At 40.1% G+C, this 13,786-nt stretch overlaps 1 protein-coding gene across 4 annotated transcripts in view; it reads left to right on the top strand.

Annotated features, from left to right (window-relative positions):
* scn8ab (sodium channel, voltage gated, type VIII, alpha subunit b) overlaps positions 1-13,786 on the top strand; it is a 43,345-nt gene that overhangs the window by 6,049 nt on the left and 23,510 nt on the right. For 2 of the 4 annotated variants that reach the window (XM_068593574.1, XM_068593571.1), the window contains exons 3-8: positions 7,010-7,128; positions 7,390-7,479; positions 7,570-7,698; positions 9,000-9,091; positions 13,091-13,312; positions 13,533-13,596. In XM_068593574.1, the coding sequence (XP_068449675.1) occupies positions 7,010-7,128; positions 7,390-7,479; positions 7,570-7,698; positions 9,000-9,091; positions 13,091-13,312; positions 13,533-13,596 (716 nt within the window). Of the gene's footprint in view, positions 1-7,009; positions 7,129-7,389; positions 7,480-7,569; positions 7,699-8,636; positions 8,729-8,999; positions 9,092-13,090; positions 13,313-13,532; positions 13,597-13,786 lie in introns of all 4 variants that reach the window. The other 2 variants (XM_068593575.1, XM_068593573.1) reach the window with 1 other exon arrangement.

The raw sequence follows: 13,786 nt of genomic DNA, 5'->3' as shown, positions 1-13,786 counted from the left end.
TTGCATCGTATGTTCAGAAGATTTGAAACAGATAAGCACATCTACAATTCCCATCTGTGAATGGTATTGCATAATAGCTTTGAAGGCTATCAGTGTTACTTGTATTTTTAGATCATAATGCGATTTTTCACCTAAGACATTCTACACAGTCAAATAATATCTTTATCTCAGGTGAATTAATGATACAGATGCGGATGACACAAACTCCAATCTCCCTATTTTTTGTCATAATTATGTATTTTTTATTTATCAGAGACAAGACCTTGAGGCATTTTAGGCTTCGGTCCCATACCACTCTCACAAGCTTGTCTGTGCTCCTGTAGCTCTGCACTAGTAAAGAGGCAGAAGATGGCAGGAGAGGACAAGACTTGAAGAGAAAAGGGCAGGAGCATGCTGTAGTGCCCTCAGCTGTGTAAACGTGTGGAGTAGCCAGACTCCTATTATAATGTGTAAAAGAATCTGCAGCCTGTATAGCTGCAAGAAGCCCAGTCAGCTGGACTGACAATCTCAGCCAACAGCACTCCCTCGTAGGGCGGATGCAACTATTAAGTGCATGTGCCTTTTGTGATCTATTGATCCACAGCCTAGTTCAGTGGTGGCCACAGAAAGGGTTGCATTCTGGTCTGATTATCTGTTAGAAAAATTCACTCGACCCCTCGGAGTAAAATCATTAAAACAGGAACATTTATTCGTTGCAAGGAAGGTGCAGAGTCAGAAGTACAACATGATAGACAAATTGCATATCCAAAACTGCTCAAAGATCTCTCAAAGAACCACCCCTTAAATACTCATCATGACCACTAACAGAAACCCTCATGACGTCTTCAGCCTAACCGTGAACCTTTCCCCTCGTCCCATAGAGCGGTTTGCAAGAAATGGTCATATGATAACAAAGGAACTGCATGTTCTTTCAGATAACATACAGATTCCCCAGTCTCACTGCTATTAGGAGACATGCTGAGTGTGTGTGTCAGATTAAACAGAGACAGTAAGATGAGAAGTCTGAATATAACAGTGAAACAGTAAATGATTAAGCGTGAATAATCTCTTCTTCCAACATTATCCTTCCCTACTTTGCGTATATTGCCCAGTGCATACTTCTTACCTCTCCCTACTTTTCTCTGTGGTGTCTCACAAGGAAAGTTGCAGCTGAGTTGTTTATCATGGCCTCCACTCACAAGCCGCCGTTACTGTAGCAAGAGCCTTCGCCACAAGACACGTTTTTGGATAGTTGATTAGAGCAGATTGACAACTTAAAAACGTAGATTAAAGCTCACACAGATGAGTAAAGCAATGATTAACTGTAAGTACAGGATGTTACTTTAAAAAGTTTGAAAACCATAAATAAGTATAACACATTCCCCGAGACACTCCAAATGTGCCTCTTATACTCATTTATGGTATGATGGTTCTTTTTCTATAAATATATATCTATTAATTTATATGTTCATTCATGTCCTATCTGGCCAGAACCTCGAGAATACATGGCATATTTCATCTTTTTCTTCTTAAATTGTTCACTCAGTACAAAATTATGTTATTTCTGATTTTTGGTGGGAATTGTTTTTCATTTGAAAGATTTGTGAATACTTTGTAATCTGGTACAAAATACATAAATAAATAAATCCACGACCTGGAAAAGGTAGTTGCAGTACACTCTCATCCCAGCATTGCCCCTTTATGTTCTGGCTTGTGAGCAGCTCCACTAGTGTAGTCATGGCTGCAGTGCCTTGCTCAAGGAAACCTTTTTAGGGGTTTTCAAAAGGGAGCGATGGGGTGCTTTCGATATATTTGCATCAATACAGGTTCTGACTCATCATTCATTCTGCTAAGTCAAGATCGGCTCATCCCATCATACCTATCTATGAGTTCAATAAGACTCACAGGTCAGGACCTCATCGTCCCTCTCCAGCTTACTATTATTCATGTCAATCATCTTCCTAATCCACTAATGTATTTGTCCTTCATCAAACCTGAGGAAATTCTCTTCAAAGTATATTCATGGTTAGCGCCCACTCCTCCTCCACAGTGCTCATCTTTCCGGTCTGCTCGTCTCCTCTACTCGACCGACAGTCATCCTATCGCTCACCATTGCACTGTATGTCAATGAGTGTGTCAGCTGCTGGAAACCTGATCACAGCACTCATGCATCAAAGAGAGGAAGAGGGGGCAGTGGTGAGGATGATAAATGCAGCGTTGCAGTTCTTGTTTTCCCCTGTGATGGGGAGAAGACTGCCTGGGCTTTTCAAATGTCTGATGTTATTAGGCAATGTTAAAGCTGCTGTGGTCATACAGGAGGAGAAGGACTGGATGGATGGAGGGCATGCCATTGTTTTAGCTGCACTGTGCACATTGACACATGTGTGCTTAGTTTGTGTGTGGAAATGCAGTTCAGATGAGTCTTCTTGAATTGGCTGCAATGGACAAAAGCCCTATGAACAGCTTTTAGGTTTTGTTGATGCAGAGGCTTTATTCTCCTCCTGAATGTAGCTTTGTGGTGACTGTCTCATTACAGGAGTGTGCAGCAGACCAGTCATTTCTGCTCAGACTACTGCAGGGCCGCAGCTACTAGTGAGCGCACAAAGGGAGCTCACGGCTCAAGCAGCAGCAGCAGCAGCAGCCTCCGAATATCAGCATGTAGCACTGTACACACCATTACATTATGTTACCATCTCTGTCTGCGTCTCCGTCCATTACGCTCCTTTTTCCTCTTGCCTCCCGACGCCTCCTCTCCGGCCTTCTTTTTTTCTGGGTGTAGTAAATTAGAGGGAGGGCCCGGCTTTAGTGCTCTGTCTGAGTCCTCAGTCTCTGATGACACAGCATCCTCCTGTACAGAGTTGAGTGAGGAAGGGATGAGGCGGGGGTAGAGGGGTTGAGTGTGCCTTCACTGCTAGCTAGGTTGGTCTAAAGAAGCAGGGTGGGGTAAAAATGGAATAGTGGGGTTTTGTAGCACAGCATACAGGTAAAGAAGTGGGTTGACACATTTTTTTGATATAATATGCTGGGAAATTAGATTGTAGTCATACATATTTTGGTAAGACATTAGTGGCTGGCTTCTCACTGCAGTGAGCTTAGTCAATACATGAGAGTTCTGGCTATAATGCTAATATATATTCAGTTAAAGATCCTCGTGAGAGCTATGCTGTTTTGTCACAAAGCATCAAAGTTCCACGGTAAACATTGTGGACGCTGTTGATATTTTTGCTGCTCTGTAAATTGAATCAAGGTGCACTTATTCAATACAGGTGGTCCTTACGGAATGGGCTAAAATCCAGCTCATTGTGTATGTGTCTCCTGTTTTCTCTTTCCAATTGGAAAAGAGGCTTTTGCATGTGTCCTTTAAAAGGGCTTTTAACTTCTGATTTGCAGTGTGTTTCTGTTTTTGAAGGTTATATAGGGCTCCAACTGCAATCAATTGATGAATTGTTGTGTGTAGGTATCATGTATAAGGGATTATTATAGTTTCCCTGAGCCCGTAGTGTTTTGAAATGAAAAAGCCCCAAGGTGCTTGATTTGCCATGATATATTAAAGATAGAAATAAAGCATAAACAAGAACCCCAAATACTTGGCCTTTTTTATTTCTTGATCATTCAATTATCCAAACTGTTGGCAATCGCATGTTAATCTAATTGAATGAATTCGTTGTTTTCATTTATAATTTTGTCGTAAAGTCATTGCCGTATCTTTTGATAAGTTTACAGTCAAAATCTGCAGTCAGTTTTGTGAAGTAACAGACCGTTCTCAGTTTGTCTCTCTGCTGCATGCCTACCCAGTCCTCCTCCTTTCTCCGTCTACCCATCCATCTCAGGTTTGGCTCTATCCCCTTTGCAGCTCTGGCTTTCTGTTCTGCATCACTCCCGCTCCACCCCCTCATCTCTCTCTCTCTCTCTCTCTCTCTCTCTCTCTCTCTCTCTCTCACTCTCTCTCTCTCTTTCTATCTCTCTCTCTTTCGCTCTTCTCGGCTTTCGTTGCCGCTGTCCCATACCCCTGCAAGCCCCTCTCCATATCCCTGCTCCACTATTCCTCCTCCTCCTCCTCTTCCTCCTCACACACACACACACACACACACACACACACACACACACACACACACACACACACACACACACTGTCCTTGCAGCTGCATTCTGCCTCCTGATTCTTGCATATGTGCCTTGTTCTTTAACGCTCTATGGAGAATTAGGAACATTTTACCAGCTTCGCAGAAAATGTGTATTTCTTATACTTCTGCTGTGTGGTGCATTTATGAATGTACATGTCCAACTTTGTATGTTTGTATATTTAACTATGTAATTAAATAGGCAGATCACTGTAATATGATATGTGTGGGACTTCAACAAGCATTGTGTTACATATTGTTTTGTGATCCATTGTACTTATTCACTACCATCGCCACTCTATGTTTATCCATGTGAATATAGATACAATTCATCCTCAGTTTCCTTGAGCTTACTATTGCACAACATGGTTGATCCCATTTAAATGCGCTGTGGAAAGCAAAAACTCTCACAATAAGTTCAAAGTCTCTCATTCCATGTGTTTGTCTTGGAAATGAATTAAATGAGAGGAATAAGTGATTAATCAATGAATGAATCAATGTTAACAATTTAAACAATCAACAATATATCATCCAACAGTATGCACTGTTTTCAGTGGTTGGACGACATCTCTGTACAATGAGATAACTGTGGCATTTGTACCACAATTAACCTGATCAGAGCCCACGATGCGACTCAGTGGTTTTCTATTCAGTAAATACGGAACAATAAAGGATATGATATCAAAAAAAGGTTACCAGTACCAGTGATTTCCACTTCTGACCGTATAGTTTTGCTCATAGTCTTAAATTGAAAAAGTAAAACATAAGTGTGTTCAAGAGATAGAAACAACCCATTTTACTTTTCTCCTTTTAATACAACGCAAGCACGGATTAGTTTTTACTTTGTAGTTTCATCCTCTTAATGCCCTCTAGTAAACCTTGGTAGGTTATTCAGTTTATTCAAATACATTTTGGCATTATTTCTTTTTAGTCCATTAATAATTTAAATAATTAATTGTCTTTATTGAGTTCATGATTTGAATTGTGCTGGGTGAACAGCTCTTTAAAATGAAGCTTTCTCTAAGAAATTAAAAGATTTTGTATTTTACCAACTCTAATAATTGTGTCTTCAAATCGGATATTTTTAAAAACCTCTACAAAGCTGAAGGATTTCAACATGGCGTGATTCGTCACATTGATTACCATATGGAACATATTTATGAATGCTGAGGGTCTGTAAAGCACTAACGAGGTAGCGCTCATTTTACAACCTCCTCTTCCACCCACATACTGGATGTGCTCGGTCAGCAAAACACTTGACCTCTAAGAGGAAGGTTTACCCTTTGAACATGACTGTAGGTCGCGTGTCTTCCTGTACTCATTGTGTTGATTAAGTATAGCTCATTCTTTCTCCATGTGGTAGGGAAAAATACTGAGAGGATTTTGAAGTATTGCAGCTGCTCTATAGACAAAAAAGAAAAAGAGCGGGGAAGGGAGGGAGAGAGAGGAGTCCTCTGATGCAGAGAATACATTTTGTCTTTCCCCAGACTGCAGACGCTATTTTTAATTTAATTAGATTTCAGGACACCACTTGTCTCAGGACACTTGTCGTCGCATCCCCATTTCTTTCTAGTGTTTCCCGTGATCTGAACCAACATTGTGTGTGTATTCTGCTAGTTGCTGGTGCCAAGACTAAATTATTCTATTATACATGCTCTTGACTAGTGGCTTATTATCATATATCATCATTTTCATTGTGAGTGTAGTGATCATTGTACCTGAATGTAAAGGGCAAGCAATTTATAGTTTGCTTCATGATCTGGTGACCAGTATTGTATCTAGTTTACATAAACTGTTATTTATTCAGATATAAAACACATATATAGAAGACTTGTTTATCATTTAATATCGAATGTGAAGGACAAGGTTCAAAGTGACAGAAATTCTTAATGTTTCTAAAATTATTGGATATCTTCATTGTTCTTCATCACTGGTTACTAACAGGCCATGTTGTGTATTTATGTAACCTGTAAATACTGGCCGGCAGCCCTATCAGTGGTGTCGTAAATACACATGAGCGGATGTGGTGGAGAAGGAAAAACACCCTAGCAGTGTTGGCATTCATAACAAACGTGTGGTTTGGATGCCAGTGGTTCATTTGTTTGTAAATAATGCTCATTATTCTCACTCAGACCCCGCATTGTCTTTGCCCAAAATTGGGCACAAACATCCACAAACCACACACAGGCACACACAAACAAACACACAGTGGTGAAGCACTGCTGCCTCACCCCAGTGCACAGCCCCACGTGGCCCAGTGCTGTTTATGGGTGGGGAGTGGTTGTTGAGAGTCTGGAGTCAGCAGATCTGCCCCTGATCGATGACAGCATTTGCGGTTCTCTTCCAGTAAGAGCTTTAAACTCGGGCCGAAGAGAAGCATTTGGCCACGGCGAGGGGAGGGCTTCCCATTCACCTGTCTGCTGCTCAAAGAGCTACCGTCATGGTGAAAAGCTTGCCAGGGCAGACACTTGGTCAGGTGCAACCAGATCAGAGGTGTTCACTTTATTCCGGCTCTCAGAGGACTGGCCACAAAGGAAGCGATATCAGCAGAGTAAAACACAGCCTCGTGTCCTTGTCCTCTTCCCTTTCTATACTTTTTACTCTCCTGGTTTATCTTGTGTGCTTTGTATAGTGGACGGCCATTCGCTGTTGTCTCACTGCTCATTGGGTACAGGTTCCAACACGGGTGCACTCTTTAATCAAAATGCTATGTTGAGATGGAATACAGTATCATCCTCACATAAGCTGCTCGGTCAGCATCATCAGCAGTAACGCAAAGGTTTTCAGACCAGGTATGGAAAAGTTTGTGCCATATAAATATGCCTGAAAAATGTTCTAACTGTTATTCTCTCTCTCTCTCTCTCTCTCTCTCTCTCTCTCTCTCTCTCTCTCTCTTTCTCTCTCCACAGACATTTATAGTCATCAACAAAGGGAAAACACTCTTCCGCTTCAGTGCCACGCCCTCCGTGTACATCTTAAGCCCTTTTAATCTACTTAGGCGAATAGCTATTAAGATTTTGATACACTCATATCCTTTCACGTGATCAATTTCTTTGTCTTTGAAGTGAATGAAACAGTATTTTAAACATGTTTTTGCTTATGTCACAAGTCGTCGGTAATAAGTAATGACAGCTACTTTAAGCTCTCCAGCTCTGTCTTCTCCACACTCTACCCTTCTCCTTAAGCTTAACTTCAATACTAATGTTTGATTGCGGTTGTTGGTGTATTGAAGTGTTTGGGGTGTTATGAATAGCGCTGTTCAAACTTTCCTTAACTTCTGTCCTCTCACGTTATTCAGCATGATCATCATGTGTACGATTTTGACCAACTGTATATTCATGACATTTAGTGACCCTCCAGAGTGGTCCAAACAAGTAGAGTAAGTACACGTCCATGCTTCTCCTCAGCATTCATATCCTCGATGTATGTGCCTTTCACTGACTTTACTCTCTCGTCTCTTTGTTTCAAGGTACACCTTCACAGGTATCTATACGTTTGAGTCGCTCACAAAGATTGTTGCCCGAGGCTTTGCTATAGATGGGTTCACCTTTCTCAGAGACCCATGGAACTGGCTGGATTTCATGGTCATCTCAATGGCGTAAGTATTTCGCCTCATATTTGTGAACAATAAAAGCCTACATTATTTTTGTATACAGTAGTTGAAGGCTACATGTGACAACTATGTCCAATGAAAACAAGAAAACACACCAAAAAGTTGATTTTAACTTGAAAAATAAAAAGATAATTTTAGCATTTGGATAGCATTACGTTGTTTTTGTTATTTATTTATAAGAAATACTAGTTCCAACAAAACAAGTGTAACTAATCACATGAATAACGACTTTCTGTTCAGGTACCAGGGTAGTAGTGTGCATGCCGGCTCACTGGTATGGCTTATGAGACATATCAGTGGAAGCAATCATTATTTAAGTTATTGTTAACAGCTGTTTGTACTTTTACGACGTTAATCTTTTCTGCCAGAAAATTCATTTTCAGCTGTCAGTCATTTCATGATAAAACTTTTTTTTTCATGTACATTTGATTAGTCATTATAATTTGATCATTAATTTACAGATGTTTCATTGCATAGGTATCATAACACGTCCATCAAATGTTTAATCTGAATATGTTTTTTGCAGTCTGCTGGAGTTCTTTTTAAAATAATCAATGTAGTGGTATTTTTTATGTTTGATGGATAAAGACAGTACATTTATATCTAAAAGCTGCAGTGGGCAAAATCGGCATGAGCAAAACCTGAAAATATAAATAATTTCCTCATCAGGTAATTAAGACTTCTGACATTGTGCAGTGTCTGAAAACACTCCTGTGTTTGTAATGATTTGAGATTGCATGCAAGATGAGTTTAACTTAATAACTCAAAATATGTTCTAAAGAGAATTGCCCACAGCACCTTCAGTCCACATTCGTCCATCATACAACGTGTATAATGATTATTGCAATATTTTGTAACAATCCATTATTTCTTTCCTCTGTTTGGGATGGCTGCTGAATAATTTTATCTGATCCACCTTGCAGGTATATAACAGAGTTTGTAAACCTAGGCAATGTGTCAGCTCTGCGTACGTTCAGGGTTCTGAGGGCTTTGAAAACAATTTCAGTTATCCCAGGTAAGACAGTCCAGGTGTTTGTGTTTGCGGGTGGGCGAGTCACGGGGTTGATGTTAGGTGTGGTTTCGTTCCAGTCCCTCTCCTCTCCTCTTCCTCCTTTGTTCTCTTCCCACTGGTCGGACAGGCGTTCTCTCTCTCACCGTGGTGTCCCCTCCTGGTCTTCGATGGTGGTGCTGGTGTCGTGCTCTTGCGCGTACATGCGTGTGTGTTGTTATCGTGTGTGTTGTGTGTCATGGGGTTCTGTTCTGTGTGTCATCCTACCTTGTTACAGATATGTTACAGAGTTTGTGGACCTTGGGAATGTCTCGGCGCTGAGAACGTTCAGGGTTCTCCGAGCATTGAAAACTATTTCTGTCATTCCAGGTGAGACTCCCATTTAAACACTAAGGCTGAGCCTACTTTATCTATATTTCAATTACTTTGTTTTTGTTATTTTTTATTTTTTAAAGAGGATGTTTTAGAATTTCTTCATTTTTTTTTTGTTATATTTTTTGTTTTTTTATGACAATCAAAAATGGTAGCAATACATTTTTGATAGGCTTAGCAGTCTACTGGCAGTCTTATGGGCTCACATGTCCCGTATGGACAGTCGAGCTTATGCAGCACATCAGGATATGCAAGAGCTATCTGTCTGTTCATTTCTACCCCGAGTTAAAGAGAAAAGAATGTCCAAAACAACGTGATAAAATGGGGGTAAAATTAAGATGCTATTTCCAAGGAGACTTTCAGGATGCTGTTATGAGGGGTTAGATGAATAAACATGATCATAAGTAGATTATATGTGTCATTCTTTAAATTTGGTTTTGTGTACAGTATAATTTCACACATTGATCCAAATTCTCATAGTCTAGGACTTGTTTCTAAAGACTTTCTGATTCCCTAAGACTGCCAAGCCTAATTTGACAACACATCAACGCTGCATGAAGCTTTGAGACACATGCTTTTACGAGTTTGGCTTTAAGGGGCTTTTCTTTTGGATTTTACCTTTTGGTTGAAAGGACTTATTTCAGGCTTCAGAGTTTTTTTTTCAGAAGATCTTTGTCCATCCTGGGAGTTAAAGGGAATTAATAAATATCATAAATCAGCAAAATTCTGTCAATATTTACCAGATTCCACACAATACTTTTCTGGGGAACAAACAGTTCCACAAGTTTACATTTGCTTATACATGATATCCACTCAAAAACAATATGACACCATGAAGTCACTGTATCTCAGCAGACACACACACACACACACACACACACACACACACACACACACACACACACACACACACACACACACACACACACACACACACACACACACAGTTGTGCTCTGGGCTCCACCAGCCTGAGGGCCCAGCGCTGCCAGAGTGGAAGAAAGGTGCCTGGGATGGGAACGGTTCTTCAGTTAAGGCAAGGTCACCATCCCGGTTTACAGACAGGTGATGCTGACACCGAGTCAATTCCTTCAGCCTTGGCGTTTAAATGACCTGCATGCCACCTCTCATTGCCTCCCCCCAAATCTCCCAGCCACCAACTCTTCCTCGCCTGTCCTTTCTTTCTCCTCTTCACTTCCTGCTTCCTTGACTGAGCTCGGTTCTGTGCGCTGTGTGTGGTGCTGCTGTGATCAGTTGATTTGTTGGATGCAGAATAATAACTCACTGCAGCTGGTCAGGAATGTTCTCATAGATGGACACAAGGAGCGAAGGGAAAAAGTAATCCCTTGGTACAATCTCTCTTCTAAATCCAGTTGCACTCTTAGAAATAAAGCTCCCGAAAGGGTTCTTCCTGGAGGGCTGGAGTTCTACCTGAACCCTTTACTTTTAAATAATCTTTCTTTTAGAAGAAGAAAGGGCTTTGAAGGTTTTTTTGACAGACTAAAGGTTCAATTAAGAACCGTTTTTAACCACATAACCCTTTTTTGGAAGAAAGAGTTCTCCATAGACTGTTACAATCATGAGAATTAAAAGATCCTCTCAGCTCACATCCCCAAAAAAACTATTGTGAACCATGATTGTTGTGGGTTGAGCTGGCCAATTAGGAGCCTTATCAGCCCACGGTTACTGGATGTGGGTCTCTAAAGAAAACCGTTGGTTACGGTGGAGATAGAGCTCTGCGATATAACAGGAAGTGTTGTATTAGGGTTCTCCGTAGAACCCTCTGACTGTTTTTTTTTTTTTTACAGAAATTTTAAATTTATATACTTTATTTGTATTCACAGTGAGATGCATTACTTTCTAATGCCACCTTCGAAGGTGGAACATTTCTGATGGAGCCTCCAGAGAGGTCTTGCACCACTGAAGGGCTCTCTGTCGAACCTTTCATTGTGGTTTCAGAGTGAAACCTCTCTCTGATGGTTCTATGTACAACCCTTCATTTTGCGTTCAAGTTTCAACCCTTAGAAAGGGTTCCTGGAAGGGTGCAAACTTTATAAAAGTTTCTGCTGGGTAGGCTTTTCCTACAAGGACAAGCGGAAGAACCCTTTATGGTTCTGGTTATCGCCTTTATTTCTAAGAGTGTCATGCTGTCTGTTCTTCCTTCCCTGGAACAGCTTTTATATAGAAGTATTTTCTTACATGAAGTTAGTGAAAACATGTGAAATAAAAGTGTCTTTCTGATGAAAACATCCCATCCAGCTTTAGTATTTGTTGTGTTGTTTTGTGTTTTATGGAGAGAACAAACTGAATGTCACCTCTATATCTGTACTTGGACTTGAATGTATCCTGAATCATAGTCAAGTCAGAGTGCTGTTAATACATATAGACAATCATGTCTTTGGTTTTATTGAATGCTTCTAGAAGTATTTCTTTTATTGCCTAGAAATATGCTTCAAGACATACATTCATCAAAGTTTGAATCTTTGAGAGCGACCGCACAACTCAGGTGCTAGCTATTGCTATTATGGTATGGAGTGATTGTGAATGCAGAATCTATGCACAACAATAACCCCAGCCAGAAAGAAAAAGCTAGATATTATTGTGAAATATGATTCTGAAAAAATACATTTCTCAGATGTTTGTAGTTTGGACATACTGTACAGTATTGTAGACACATGCTTTATATGTTCTAAAGCCACTTTAAACTTGGCTTTAAATCCCAAGTATTTCTCTATAACATTAAATACATGACTTTATAAGTGAAAATCAAATTTAAGGCGATTTATCATGCTACTTTTCAAGTTCTTACTGACATGCTTTTATGTTAAAAGAAATCCCGAAGATTACTCAATTTGGGGGCGGTATATTCTACTGAGCCTTCATGTGACTTAAAAAGGGGAGACAAATCCGAGTGGCTTGTTAAATCACATGTTTTCTTAGGCAGCCCACAAAACCTGACTGTTCACAGGGAGATTCATTACTTTCTAATGCCACAAACGTTGCCCAAATTATATCAGACTGCTTATTAAGACTGTATAACAGAAGACATCGAGTTACATGATATGGGATTATTCTCTTTATCTGAAATAAGTAGTACTCATAAAAAGTAATGGTAGCCTGAAGACTATTCAGATGAACAAGAAAAGGATCAAGGGAGAAAATTAGCACAGGAAGGAAGATGGGGTTTCTCCTCCCAGGAGATGTGGAGATGCAGGACAACATGTTCTTCTGTCTTTGAGCTGCAGTTCTGTCCGCAGATATTATTTTTATTCCCTTAAAGGAATATATGTGCAGTTACTGCAAAATAAAGAGCTACTTTTCACAGTTGAATAATACATGTATTGATCTCAACATACTCAACATTCACGTGGTTCCCTTAACCATTTTACTTACATGTCAGCAAATATAACAATATATGTAAGAACCCACTTTAATTTTGCTGTTTTCCAATTGTGATGGATTTTCACAATTGGTTAAATGTGTTAAAAAGTGTTAAAATTACAGTCTTAAGATTTCTATCCAGGCAGGAGGGACAAGAAGAACATGTCTGTTTTATTCTCTAAAGCAATGCATGTGACACACCGAGACAATTTCTGGTGTTGAGGATTGGCAACGTGGGTGTAGGTGCCTGAGAACAATCCTAATGCTTGCCAAGTTTAGATTTATATAACAATACAAGATTAGATATAAGTTACCTAACTTAACTTTTTCCACGCTTGACTTGAGTCAGCTCTGACCTGCAGCTATAAAACCAGCTCGTGCTCTCATGTAGCTGCCAGCAATTGCACTTCTTTTTATTTTGTCTATCTGTGTGTTTCTGTGTTTCTGTGTGCATTTTAATTTGGGTGCTGGTGTGTGTGTGTTTGTGTGCGTGTGAATTTGTCTGTTGACATGTTTGTGCATAAATGCACATTTGTGTGTTTCTTTTTGCGTGTGTGCGTGTGTGTGTGTGTGTGTGTGTGTGTGTGTGTGTGTGTTTATTGTATATTAATTAACAGGCCTGAAGACCATTGTGGGTGCTCTGATCCAGTCTGTGAAGAAGCTGTCGGATGTGATGATCCTGACCGTCTTCTGTCTCAGCGTCTTTGCTCTGATTGGACTGCAGCTCTTTATGGGGAACCTGCGGCAGAAGTGTGTAATCTGGCCAATCAACATGACTGAGCAGTACCCGGTTAATAGCAGCAGGCCCTTTGACTGGAGCGAATACATCATGAATGAGAGTGAGTGATTACCTTGACACTGGATTAAACTAGTTGCACATGTAAATGGGACTAAAGTCACAGAAAGCTTGTGCTTCCTGATGATTCTTTTTTCTTTGCATTGTTTTGAAGTTTGAGAAAGATTGCATTTGTTTTACCTTGCTGATATGAATAAATTACAGACACCGTGACTGCTCAACTGCTGACAAAAGTGACTGTTTTTTGTTGTGTTTTTTTATAGCTAATTTCTACATCCTCCCTAATCAGCTTGATGCTCTACTATGTGGAAATAGTAGTGACTCAGGGTAAGTTAGTCTCTCACTACATGCATGCATCCAAATCTATATTTGAATTTTGTTTTGTTTTCAGCAAATGTCTCCCATTTTTCTGTTTTTTTTTCTTTTGCACATCTTGTGACGTACTTGGACATGTCATCAGAGATGTAGTCAGGCGTTAGTGCCTCCCTTAAGCATCTGAATGATTTTTCAGACACAT

Source organism: Clinocottus analis, unplaced genomic scaffold, assembly GCF_023055335.1.
Source record: "Clinocottus analis isolate CAN_PGR_092001 unplaced genomic scaffold, fCliAna1.0.p SCAF_3, whole genome shotgun sequence".
Taxonomy (NCBI): domain Eukaryota; kingdom Metazoa; phylum Chordata; class Actinopteri; order Perciformes; family Cottidae; genus Clinocottus; species Clinocottus analis.
Note: the sequence above shows the minus strand (reverse complement) of the source record. Positions and strands in the feature narration are given on the sequence as shown.